General features: G+C 34.3%; 1 protein-coding gene across 1 annotated transcript; it reads right to left on the bottom strand.

The window, feature by feature from the left end:
- Positions 1-1,592: 1,592 nt before the first annotated feature.
- Positions 1,593-7,646, bottom strand: LOC121733699. Its single transcript, XM_042124034.1, has 5 exons — positions 7,511-7,646; positions 6,970-7,195; positions 6,030-6,181; positions 3,260-3,418; positions 1,593-1,814 (listed from the first exon to the last, which is right to left on the bottom strand). The coding sequence occupies exons 1-5, from the start codon at positions 7,569-7,571 to the stop codon at positions 1,642-1,644; spliced, it is 771 nt and encodes a 256-aa protein (XP_041979968.1). The 5' UTR covers positions 7,572-7,646; the 3' UTR covers positions 1,593-1,641.
- Positions 7,647-13,940: the final 6,294 nt, after the last annotated feature.

The raw sequence follows: 13,940 nt of genomic DNA, 5'->3' as shown, positions 1-13,940 counted from the left end.
AAGCTGATTTTTTTTTATTGATAGGTTAATAGTTATATAATTTAAGAGTAATATTGTCCTACAAATAGAACAATCCATATTTTAGGACCAACAAGTCAAAGTATGATATCCTTTCTATTTCTGTTAGCTACCACTTTCAAGATTTTTCGCAGATAAAAATGTAGTTTGTCTCATCAAAATGAAGCTAAATACACTTTCCTTGCACTTATTCCACTTTATTTTAATATATTTATTTCAAAATTGTTATATTACCTACACGACCGGTTTGGAAAAACGCGTCGTATATATGTCGCAGTCATCTAGTTCAATCTGCGATTCGATTGAATGACTAGCGCATTAATTGAATGACACCATTCAATTAAATGACTCGGCCGAACGTCGATTGAACGATCTTCACTCAACGTCCAACTAGCTAGCGATTTGTAATATATTCCTTTGAAGATAGCGGACATGAAATCAGTTAGGTAATTGAACGTATTTCACTTTATTCCCACTGCGGCGCTAGTTGTCACTAAAACAAATATGGTGTCAAACAGCTCGCACAGCTGATAGCACTTCGTTGATAATATTTTGTCGATCAAATGTAAGTACTTTAAAGTGCTTTATTTGTGATAAAATAATATAACAGCATTGATTTACCTATTATAATATGACAGCGTTGAATTACCTATTACTACCCCGTCAACGGCTACTAAAAAAAATTATAGCATCCCATTTAACGACTTCACTATATGACTTCTAGTCAAAACGTTAAACGTCACAGTCAACGTCTTGACGAGTTGTCCTTTAGTCATTCAATTGAATGGTGTCATTCTATGAATGCGCTAGTCATTCAATCGAATCGCAGATTAAACCAGATGACTGCGACATATTATGTAACAATTTTTTTTATGAAATAAGGGGAGCAAACGAGCAAACGGGTCGCCTGATGGAAAGCAACTTCCGTCGCCCATGGACACCCGCAGCATCAGAAGAGCTGCAGGTGCGTTGCCGGCCTTTTACGAGGGAATAGGGTAATAGGGGATGGTAGGGACGGGAAGGATAGGGAAGGGAATAGGGTAGGGGATTGGGCCTCCGGTAAACTCACTCACTCGGTCTTCTCCGGTCATTTCTCCGGTCAAGCCGGCCCATTCATGCCGAAGCATGGCTCTCCCACGTATTTTGTAATAAATATATTAAAATAAAGTGGAATAAGTGCAAGGAAAGTGTATTTAATTGAACATGAATTTCCACCAAGAAGTGACAGTACATTCAATATCATATCTAAAAATGAAGCTGCTCACAAAAAATTAGCTTGATGTAAGTAATTAAAATTAAATTTGTTCCAGGACTCCCGTAATATAATTATTTTTTTGGAGATGAAAAAAATCTTTAGCATTACTTAGGTTATAAAAATAAATTTTCATGATACTTTGCCTGATATTAGCGAAACAGAAACATGAAAATCCATTCTTGTGCTACATAGCGCAACCTCCTTGAAGAAGGTCGTAAGTGCACTTACTCTTTATTACTCCAAATCGACCTTAATCAAAACATACTTATTGTCACAAAATAATAATAATATTTAACATTTTATGAATAAAAAAATTCAGTTATTTGCAGGAATTTTTATTACAAAAAATAAATAGATTGTCCGTTAAATTAGTTAGCATAAGCGCTCAGGTCATCTGTGATGATTTTGTCAATGGATATTTTGTTGAACAAGTTCTTGGCGAAGTCCGAGTATTGTTCTAGGGCTTTGTCCATGAAAGTTTTTCCAAAGTTTTGCATCAGAGACTTCCAGTTTTGGTTCAGATATGTCACCACGAAGCCACCTGAAAAATACAGTATTTTTAGGGTTTCGTACCCAAAGGGTAAAAACGGGATCCTATTACTAAGACTTCGTTGTCTGTCCGTCTGTATGTCTCCAGGCTGCAACTTAAGAACAGTAATAGCTAGAGAGCTGAAATTTTCACAGATTGTGTATATCCATTGCCGCCATAACAACTAATACTAAAATCGAAATAAAATTAATATTTGAGAGGGGCTCCCATACAACAAACGTTTTTTTTTTGGCCTTTTTTGCTCTATATCTATAATAGCAACAGGTAAGTACTTGATTTCTTCACACAATCCTTCGTTTTATGTGTACTTTAATATTTAATAATAATATTAATATAAAATAAAAAATTAAGAGGGGCTCCCATACAAAAAACACAAATTTTGACCTAATTTTTCTCTATAATGGTACGGAACCCTTCGTGCACGAGTCTGACTCGCACTTGGCCGATTATTTTAAGTTGACTTAGAAATTTACTAAGGAAAACTCTTACTAATAAAATGAATTTGTCCTTATCCGATTTAAAGCGGACTTGACAAACATTGTATATTAACTATTATATCTGTATACAATAATATACGTGTTGAGGATCTTTTAATTTCCAATTAGGTTACTGTTTATATAGTTTATTAGTAATAAAAAATATAAAGTTTTACAGGCGAATATTATTATGTTTGCTTCAATTATACTGTAAGAAACTAAAATTATATTATTATGGTTTTTATGTAAAAAAATTATCGCCAAAACACGGTTTTCTATTACAAAAACTAGAACTTAAAAAGTTTTATGGAGAGCACAATAAAAAATTTAACAATATATTAATTTATAAAATGCGAAACTTATATTTTACAACGGTTGTAACTTGTCTTTATAGTGTCCATAAAGAAACACAGTATTTAAAAAAAAGTAAAATTTAAGCAGCAAATGTAAAATTTAAATTTAAAAACTGTCATATTTTTGTATGGCTAAGGATAAGGTGCTACAGTAAAAAAAACCTGCTTAACTTAATATTCTACGTTAGTAACGAGCAAATCAAGACCAAGACAGTCTTGGTTATAGTCTTGGTCTCGGACTTTTTTTTTTTGCAACACCAAGACTAAGGCTGCAAGACCAATTTTGCTCATAACTATTCTACGTAAATTAATAACAAACGTTCAGCCTCTAAAGTTGGACCAATACGAGCGATCACTGACGTGTAAGGGATATTCGTCTAAAATTGCCCTTTACCGTCGTCAAACGTGATTTAAACATCTTCGCAAGCATAGATATCCATTATGGTCTTAAGGTGCCTTTTCACAATGGACCATACTGGCCCACTACAAGCCATCGCAATTGTGGGCGGACGATTTCCTGTTGTGGCGCGCAATGGCGCGCAGTGGGCCATCATGGGCCATTGTGTACTGGCTACCTTAACATGAAAAGAGACCTTTAGATACTTACTGATATCTTCCTTTCCAATGAATATTTTGTCGGCAGCGAATGTCATTTTGTCAACGGTATACTTGTACTTGAGTTTGTCACCGGGGTACTGCAGGTAGAGCTTGCCGTCATCATGTTTCTCCAACTTTAGTGGAACGGTGAATTCCAGGGTTAGTTTTTCTGAAAAAAAAATTAGTAAAGCTTTTATTATAATATTTTTCCCTGAGGCTCAGCCCTATTTCAGCTCAGCTCTACTTTTTTCTTGATTATGTTTAATGTAGAATTTAAATTACACACATTTATATTAGTAGGTTTTGCTGTATAATTTTTCACGTGAATAATAAATTAGATGTCGCCTGTGATTTCGCGCATGGATCCCTTGGACACCGTACATTTTCCTACAGTGAAAATTAATTCAAGTCCATTTTTATTGCCAATTTTAAGTCAATGTTAGATTTTATTCGATGGTCTAGCTTGACTCTAAGTCTATAATTTCAAAGCCTATTCGACAACAAACAAACTTTTACCCATTTATTACGAACCTTCACCCTATGAACATCATTATTAATTAAACTTATTTTCGATCTTATTCCATAGACCGGGAGATGATGACACAAAATTCTTGGTCATTTGTGCAAAAATTAGCCTGGTATAACAAATGGTTTATTTGTTTTATTTCGTATTCGCGTAGGTATGGCGGGCTGTAAGTCACACCCGAGAAGTATGGCATTACGCTACCGCCTACTTCTTTTTTTTCGACTATCTGAAAATACAAGTATTTTTGTGGAACAAATCGTTCGACACTGGTTATTTATCAGACGCGTTCGATTAACGCCCACGCGTTTGGGCCGCCAGTGCGAGCGCTATGACCATCATTTTCCGTTTTGCGTTTACGTAATTAGACTCCTGAAGAACCACCATACTGGTACAAATGACCACGAATTTTGTGTCACCATCTCCCGGTCTACCACGCCCATTTCATTATGAATTGTAAGAAAGCAATATTCCAACACATTGTAGCCGTACAATTAATAATTACATATCATTATTGAAGACATATTATTATGTTACATATTATCAATTGAATTGACGTCATCATTTCGTTGCATTTCCATAATATTAATATTATATTATCATCCACATCCGCGTACTCGGCCTTGTATGGAACATTTAAAATATACAGAAGAACATAAGAGGTATATTCCATAGATTTCTATTTGTTTGTAAATGAAAATAAGGAAATGAAATTATGGGCATCGAATTTATGGAAAACTAGCTTTTGACCACGGCGTCGCCCGCGTTAAGAAGTATATACAAACTTTCATCCCCTATTTGAAGCCCTTTGGGGTAGAATTAATCAAAATTATTTCATAACGAATGCCTACGTCATAACATCTACCTGCATGCCAAATTTCAGCCCGAACAAATGCACTTATCACTATAAAAAGTAGCCAGTAGCCGATTATCAGACCTACTGAATATGCATATTGCATATACTTAGATAAAAATCAATAAAGCCGTTTCGGAGGAGTACGGGAACTAACATTGTGGCACGAGAATTTTATATATAAGAGAAGATATTGCACTTCAACGAATGGTACTGTTTACAGCTCGACAAGGCTGATTTGAAATGTATCTAAAATCAGATCTAATGTAATCTTGTCATGTACTGTAATTGAATAGCTTTGTCCACACTGTGACTTTTTCTGTTCGTCAAGGGCATGCGTTATAACGTAGTCAACAGCGAACGTGAGGCATGCCGTGACGCATGCCCTCTGACCGTATCCAAAAAAAAAAAATGACAATGTTGGCGTTGCGTTCGTTGATGCATTCAATTATTGAATGCGCCAAAAGGAAAGTTGAATGAAAGAAGATGACGAAAATTGAAGATGAAAGCACATAGTGTGGACATAGCTAATGGACTGCTGTTTTACACCTATGCTTTCCTGCCAATGGGGATTCCTCCTCCTTTTTACTTCCATAAAGGAGGAGGCTGTGGATATTTTTTTTATTTTTGTATGTTCAACGATTACTTCGCCGTTTATGAACCGATTTTGATTTTTTTTGTAAATTACGATTACGAGCTATGCAGTTACCTTACCTACATTTAAAAATGCATAAGTATGTGAACTGTTTTACTAATTTTTGCACCATAACTTTCCAGAAAACTGCTGAATAAAAATAATTCGCATTTTTTTTTATTGTTTATAATTGTAATGTGATTATTATCCAAACAATTTTAAGGTAATAAAACCGGTCAAAAGGAGGACGTAAATCACTTTTTAGAGACTTATCACACTGAATAACGAACGAATGTGCAAACCTAATAGGATTAAAATATATTTAAATAATTAATGTCAAATTGATTTTGTTTTGATCGATCACAACTTAATTCGAAATTTCATGAAAATACATTTTGTAGTTTGACAAGAAACAGACCAGATCAAACAGAGAAGGAAGCGAAAATTTTTGTAGAAAAAAATAACTCCGTCAATCGTCCTCCTTAAGTATAAGAAAACTTAAGGCGACGCCTTGATTAGTCGTAGCGATATCGATTTTTCTCACACACTTTAATTACACTTTAATTTGCCCATAGCTCATATGCAATGTATTTATGGTTTTTAAATTACACGACAAAAAGCATTTAGTGGCTTACGCCCTTTCCATTTTTTCTGTTCCATTGCTTGTTTAGCAAATCTAAAACATATCCAACACGGTTTTTTTACTTTAACGCGGCGTCACCTTAAAACAATAATAACGATTTATAACACGGTATGTCGTCTGTACTCACCTAATTTGACTTTAGCGTTGCCCTCTCCTTTGATAGAGTCTCGGCCGATGAGACCTTGAAGCGCAGGGCTTGACCCTGAGATATCAAAGTGACCTTTGATTGTGAGGTCGCAGGCGATCTTGGTGGTGCCTATCTTCTTGTCGAGGTCAATGCTAGAAAAATATTTGCATTAGGGTAGCAGTAAGCAGACAACCACATCGTTGGCTGTCATCCTATTATTGGTACGGTTATTTAGTACATGCCTGATTTAATTCAGTGAAATGAACAATGAAAATTGGGTTTTTACCTTCATTACGTTATTTTGAATTATAAATCCAATAAGGTTTTATTAAAATCTTGCTATTTTGGAAACAGAAGAAAAATTTTAGTCCTGATTAAAAAACTGGTGCACGGCAATCGAAATATTGCAGAAGATTATTTCAGAAGTCATAGAAATAGCCAATTTGAGATGAAGTTTGAAAATAATTTTACAACATAACATAATATTACATAGGCTCCCCCTACGGAGATGCCGTAATTTACCGTTTTTAAGAGTCTTATAAGTCTTATAACTCATAATAATTTGAAAGCTAATAAATTATAATAAAAATACAGCAATAATCTTCAGTATATAAACATTCCTTTCCCCGTTATTAATTTCCTATTTATTATACTCATGATTCTAGCTTATATTAGCTTCCAAAGCAATACCAATTTATTAAAATTCAAGCATAGTATTTACTATTTACAAATTACTTTTATTTGAAACACACGCTAATAGATCGACAATTTCATTAACTACATAATATTCCCCGTTAGATTTTTTTTAGGTCACTTTGAACTAAGATAAGTAAAAAATAGGATTTTGGTGCGATCTCGGCAACGCGGCAAATGTATGGTCAAGGTCGTTTGCTCGTGGGATGGCCTTAAGTCACAAACATAAAAATGTAGGGCTACTTACGAGTATTTTTTGAATTCGCAGTTTTTGATTCCCTTCACCACTCCCTCCTTGAAGTTCAAGTCTATGGAGTCTAATACAGTCACATGGAAGTTCTTCACCGCCACAGGGTCTATGGAAGGTATACCCAGCTCAGGCACACCAGTCTTCCCAATACTCTTCAAAGTATTCTTGAAAGATCTCTTCAAACACTCATCATCTTTTAAACTGCATTTTTCTATGTTGTCCGCTACAATCAACCAAAGATTTTTATCTTTTTAATAATCAAGAAAATAATAACAACCGTTTTTACTTATTCATTTATGATTAAGTTACGTATAAAGCAATTAATGTTTATACAGTAATGAATATTAAAAAATCTGTCGGACATAATTACATTTTTATTTCGTCTTAGTTAATGTTAGACGATAAAGAAATTATCTTTTTCTGGATTAATAATGCATTACTTTATAAAAAAGTAGACTCTGCTTCGATACAATGTTATAACAAAAAAGAAAACATAACTTTCTTTGCTCGTCCACGAAGAGTTACATTAACTGCTTACCAGAAAAAGCGTTGGCAGAAATAAAAAGTGCGGTCGCAATTAAAATATTAAAAACATGCATTTTGCCCGTTTTATCCGTGTTTTGCCCGTATCAAAAGACTCAGAATAAAGCCTGTTGGCCAACAACACGCTTTTATAAGCGTGAGACTCAACAAAAAGCGTTCGATCCTATATCACGGAAGTTTTTCTTTATGCTATTTGGATACACATTTTTTTGGTATCGGGTTTTACCTTTAATTGTTGTTTACATGGTGTAATTATATGAGGCAGGCCAATCTATTTTTGAAGATAGGCCTTGGTGTGGATGGCTATAAAAATATAGCAATAATATGTCTAAATAGTCGATAATTATTTTAAAAATGCATTAATGGAAATAACTGAGTTTGAGGATAAAAATAAATGACAAATAATTGAAGACTTTAGTGGATGTACCAGGTAACAGTTTACGAAATGGCCGTTTTTTGCATAAATAGAGACTTTCGGCCTGGAAAATAATTCAAAAAAATTATTGTATTTTATGCATAGCATAGCCAGAAATATAATAGCCAGAGAAAACTTTTTTGTCTGTTACTCTTTCTAAAATCTATTGAATGTTAATTTTCACTACATCAGAATTGATGTTATTTGCCAATTTCCAGTATGTAGTGGAAATTCCCTACTTGAGAAATCAAGAAATAAAATGTAGAGCTGCAAGTGCTTTGCCGACCTTTTAAGAGGGAATAGGGTAATAGGGGAGGGTAGGGAAGGGAAGGGAATAGGGGAAGGTAGGGAAGGGAAGGGAATAGGGGAGGGCACGGAAGGGAATAGGGTAGGGGATTGGGCCTCCGGTAAACTCACTCACTCGGCGAAACACAGCGCAAGCGTTTGTTTCACGCCGGTTTTCTGTGAGAACGTGGTATTTCTCCGGTCGAACCGGCCCATTCGTAATGAAGCATGGCTCTTCCACGTAAAATTTTTTTTGTTTTCAAAAATGCAGTTTAAATGGTAATTTAATGGAGTAACAAGTTCAGTGGTTTAATTATTCAAATATATATTTTTTTCAATCTATAATCGGCTTTGAAGCATTGAGTGCCAAATAGAAAAGTCACGTTTCAAAGTCCCATCATTCTTAATCTAGCAATTTTATTACAAAAAAATTTGGCACACATAATATTAAAAACAAGTGTAGGTATAACATATCCAAATATTATCAAAATCGTAGACATATCTGGGAGCACGGCAGTGCTCCAGCCAAGCTTTTTAGCAAAGGCACGGCCGTAGCATACTTTTCTCGAAGCGGTTCGCGGCTTTTTCACACCCCCTTTATCTTCGATGTTAACAAAGCTAGGGATTTAGAATTTCGGTGACTAGAGCAAGTATTAACACTAGCTAAACCTCCAAATTACATAACATTTCCATAAATAGTTTAATAGTTACGGATGATCAAAGTTACTACATTTTGTCACTCACTGACTGACAGATCATCAAAATTCTAAGGTACTTCTAGCAGACTTAGAACCTTGAAATTTGGCAACAAGGTAGGTCGTTATCCACAATGAAAGGAAAAATTATGAAACTGGCCAAGTGCGAGTTGGACTGGCGTACATAGGGTTCCGTACGGTAAATTTGTAAAGGAGCCCCCCTTAAATCACAAGTTTATGTACTTTTTATTACTTAATATTAAAGTTGATATACAATTAAGTATTTTCTGAAATTTTCAAAACTTTACTTTTACCATTATGGATATAGAGCAAAAAAACGTGTTTGTTGTATGAGACCCCCGATTAATCATTTATTTTATTTTAGTTGGACTATTAGCTTTTATAGCGACATTGAAAGTACATAATTTGTAAAAAAAACAAAATATCTAGCTATTGCGGTTCTCGAGATCTAGCCTCGTGACACCGGACGGACGACAGACAGACAGCGAAGTCTAGACTCATTAGGAATAGGCTCCCGTTTTCATCTTTTGGGCAAGGAAACCTAAAAACTGAAAAGTATAATATAACTTTATTAAATAAAAGAAAAGATTTTTATGTTTGTGGCTTTTGCAAGAACATTAAAAATGAGTTTCGACTTCATAATAATTATTTTACGTACAAAAGGAAAAATAGTGTTAACAAAGTTAACAATGAAACTATGATAATTAAATTCGATTAAAATATAAATAAAATCAGAACTGCGAATTACGATGTACACTCCATACTCGCTCGATAGATGGTGTAGCACTCCCTTTATATCGCGGTATCGCTTGTTTGCGGAGTATAATTAGTATGGTTTAAAAATTCGTAAATTCGTAATACTCAATCGAAAGTAACATCGGTGCACGAATAACCTCCTGAAAGTTCAAAAGTTGTTGGGCTATCGTCATAGAATTTGTACTTTGTAGAAGTACCTACCTGTTATTATCAATTAATTTTATGACCTAGAATATATACCTAGAGATAGAGAATGGGTGCTAAGCTAAGTACAGAAAAGTTTTAACGTGACCTGAAAAAAAAAACCTTAAAAAAAGAAATGAAATCCCACCAAAACATTAAATGTAAAAAGGAGCCAAGCAAAATATTGCATAGCCATGTAATATATCTATTATCTATCGTAAAAAGTTTTCAGATCACATTCAAGCCAAGCCTTCAACTTATTTTGTAATTTAAGTCAACATTACGTGAATTTATCAATAGTTTTCTTTATTTTATAATTATTATTATAGTGGCTTGGCAATAAGCACTAGAGCAATAATCAGCGACTGATTGGATTTATTGGGTACTATCGTCCACATGCGTCGTTACATACTAAAAAACACTTTACGCTTGCCGTTTGTGTAAGTATGAACTACCCCAAATATGAAGTTTTATATTTGTTTTTCTTGTGCTCATTGCCGAGCCACTATAATAATTATAAAATAAAGAAAACTATTGATAAATTCACTTAATGTTGACTTAAATAACAAAATAAGTTGAAGGCTTGGCTTGAATGTGATCTGAAAACTTTTTACGATAGATATATTACATGGCTATGCAATATTTTGCTTGGCTCCTTTTTACATTTAATGTTTTGGTGGGATACTATTTTTTCCTGTCCACTTGGCGTGGAACGCTCGTTATTTTTAAAATTATAGAATTAGTATATTAACGATGACTAGGCAATATTACAAGAGTAATTACCATTAAATTTAATAGCGGTGTTAAGAATTCATAAGGATGAGCGCATTTTGCAACCGCACTTTGACATACAAGGAGCTTCAGTTGCGTCAGATGTACTGCTAATAAACAAACCTTTTAAGTTAGACAAAAAACTAAGCGTTTTGGACAAAGTATGGACTTGGATTCGTGATTTAAGGGTTCCGTAAAAATGGGCTGAGCTAAAGCACGTTTGTTTTTATTACGGATTGCCGTACAAAATCTTATATTTTTAAACGAGCAATTCTTGTATATACAAGGTGTAACAAAAATAAGTGATAATACTTTAGGGTGTGCATGTGTTCCTTATAAAGAGTTTACTGTGAAAGTAGCAGCGCTGAAAGACCAAAAATTTTTTTCACTTTTGTATGGGGAAACTCGTAACGCTCGGGCCCTTGCCCATACAAGAGTGAAACATTTTTTTCGTCTTTCAGCGCTGCTACTTTCACAGTGAACTCTCTACAAGAAACATGTACACACCCTAAAGTATTATCACTTATTTTTATTACACACTGTATAATTAATATATAATTGGAATCTGGGAATTGGCTCCAACGATTTTCATCAAATTTAGTATATAGGGGGTTTCGGGGCCGATAAATCAATCTAGCTAGGAATCATTTTTAGAAAATGTCATTTTATTCGTGTTTTATCGAATACCGAGCAGAGCTCGGTCAAATAGCTAGTATATTTTATACTACCAATGTAAAAAGTTTATAGCTTACATTAAAACTCATTAAATTATACACAACATATCTTATTAATGTTGGCAACTACATGCATTTTTACATTTTCAACATATTATATAATATTTTCAACTGTCTAGCTATCACTGTCATGGAGGTATCTCCTAGCAGCAAGTGAAGCGATAGTAAAAGACAGCGGAACCTATAAATAATACCTAAAGAAATTTCATCAAAAGGATATCCATAGGATACGTAACGCTAAAAATGATTTATCCAACGACATCGTTGCAAAGATCAACTCCACAACCACAAAAATATTACTTACCATATTTTGGTAATAATTATAACAATGAAAAACATATTGATGTAACTGGCGTGGAAAATTTTGTACGATGTATAGGCCGCATTGAAATAAACAAATATATTTTACTACAAAAATACAAAATATTAAATTATTATAGCCTTTAAATTCTAAAACAGATTAATTCGATACGGTTATTCTTTAACGCAACTGTGGTCGGTTGCAAGTATTTTGTTTACAGGTTCAGCTAGTAGGTAAAATAATTATAGCACACTTAATTTTCTCAAATTTTAATGAAAAACAGCTGTCAACATTCGCCCTTATATTTTATATCTTTAAACGAGCAATTTTTGTATATATTATGCATAATATATAATATAATTGGAATCTCGGAATCGGCTTCAACGATTTTCATGAAATTTAGTATAAAAAGGGTTAAGGGGGCAATAAATCGATCTAGCTAAGAATAATTTTTAGAATATGTCATTTTCTTCGTGTTTTATCGAATACCAAGCAAAGCTCGGTCAAATAGCTAGTGTATCTCATACTAATAATAATCATCAATGCATACTTTCATTATTTTCTGCGTACTTAATCAATTTTAAGGTTTTTTTATAACATTATTAGAAACACTGCCAATAGATAGATAGTTTATGAATTACGAAATGCTAGAGCAGTGGTGAAATTAAATAATTGATTTCCTCAAATTAAAAAAAAAACGGTGATTTATAATATACCTACACGAAACAAAAATATAGAAAATGTATGTCATATAGGACCATAATCGTGCATCTGATGTCAAGGTTTTTTAGAATACATAATACTGAATGTATTGTGAACAATTTCCGTGTGTTAAACACTTCGTTTGACATTGGCAAAAATGATTAAATATTTAGTATTACTCTAGTATTTGCTTAAAGTTTGTCTAGATATAGGAATTAGGAACTAATAATTTAATGTCAAGAAGATCGAAATTTCGGGACTCAAAGTAAGTGTCTCCATACCGAATTTCATTAAAACGGTTCGGCGGTTTCAGCATGAAGAGGTACAGACAGACAAATAGACATAATTTTGCATTAGCAATTTTGTATGGATAAACGTAATTATAATTATTATTTATTAATTGAATTCACTGTCTGAAATCATGTGATTTGGGTGATTATTTATTTAGTTTAGAAAATTGTTTGCATAATATTATATTTTGACTACTATTTTTACAGACTCCAGATAAATATATAAGCACATAGATATTATAATATTATATTAGTTTATTACAACGTTTATAACGTCATTTTCTATTTGAATATTTCCAGAATAATCGTCATTGATTTGTTTGATTACCGTGTTCAATGTTCATAGAACCAGTTTTACATAAACGCTTTATGCATTATGCACGTTAGTCCGGTAACCGCAAGAAAATTAATATAAAGACGTACGGTAGCAACTGAGCTAAACCGTTCTTAGGAATGTCCGGCTGGGTGACTTTGTCGCTTAAGGTACGCGCACAGTTTGTCGGCGCGTGCCGGGGCGGATCGGGGCACAGAGCAGCGCAAAATGCGCTATAGCACACTATTGCCGGGTCGGGTCGCATCGCATTTACGGATTTTAACGCTCACTGTGCCGGGGCGTGCCGGGGCGGGTCGGCGCGCAATGCATTGACGGATTTTGAGCAAAGGCTTGCCGGGTCGCATCGCATCACATGCGCCCCGGCACAGTGTGCGATACGCGCATCCGCTTCCATACAAATTGTATGGAGGCGGATTTTTGCGATGCGCCCCGGCACGCTGAGCCCCGGCACGGCCCGTCTCAGTGTGCTCACTCCTTATGACAGCAATGCAACAGACAAATTTTTTACAATATCTGCAGTAGAAGATACCTGCATAATCACCGTGCCGATATAAATATTTTTGAGAGAAGTTATTTGACGCCTGGATTCTAATGTTTGCCTCTCAAACCTCAGATTGATATCGAATTGGGATTCAAGATATTAAAAATAGTCGCTGATAGTAAATGATTCGATAGAATATTCTATAGGCCGAATTTTGCATGTCCAACCAGCACATTAATTCATATATCCTGTCAGACAATTAATGTTTGCTGGTCCTAACAGGAATTTAACACACGAGTATGAGGTGAAGATCTAAACCAGCAGACCACGGAGGCTACAACATAATATAGGATCCTTGTAAATTGATAAGGGTATCCATAATATTATGCGACCGATAGATCAGATTTCTAAAGTATGTACTTTTATATTGTTACAGAAGTCTGTATACAGTCATTTT

Source organism: Aricia agestis, chromosome 14 (assembly GCF_905147365.1).
Source record: "Aricia agestis chromosome 14, ilAriAges1.1, whole genome shotgun sequence".
Lineage (NCBI taxonomy): Eukaryota > Metazoa > Arthropoda > Insecta > Lepidoptera > Lycaenidae > Aricia > Aricia agestis.
The sequence above is the reverse complement of the archived record's forward strand: the minus strand, read 5'-3'. Positions and strand labels throughout refer to the sequence as shown.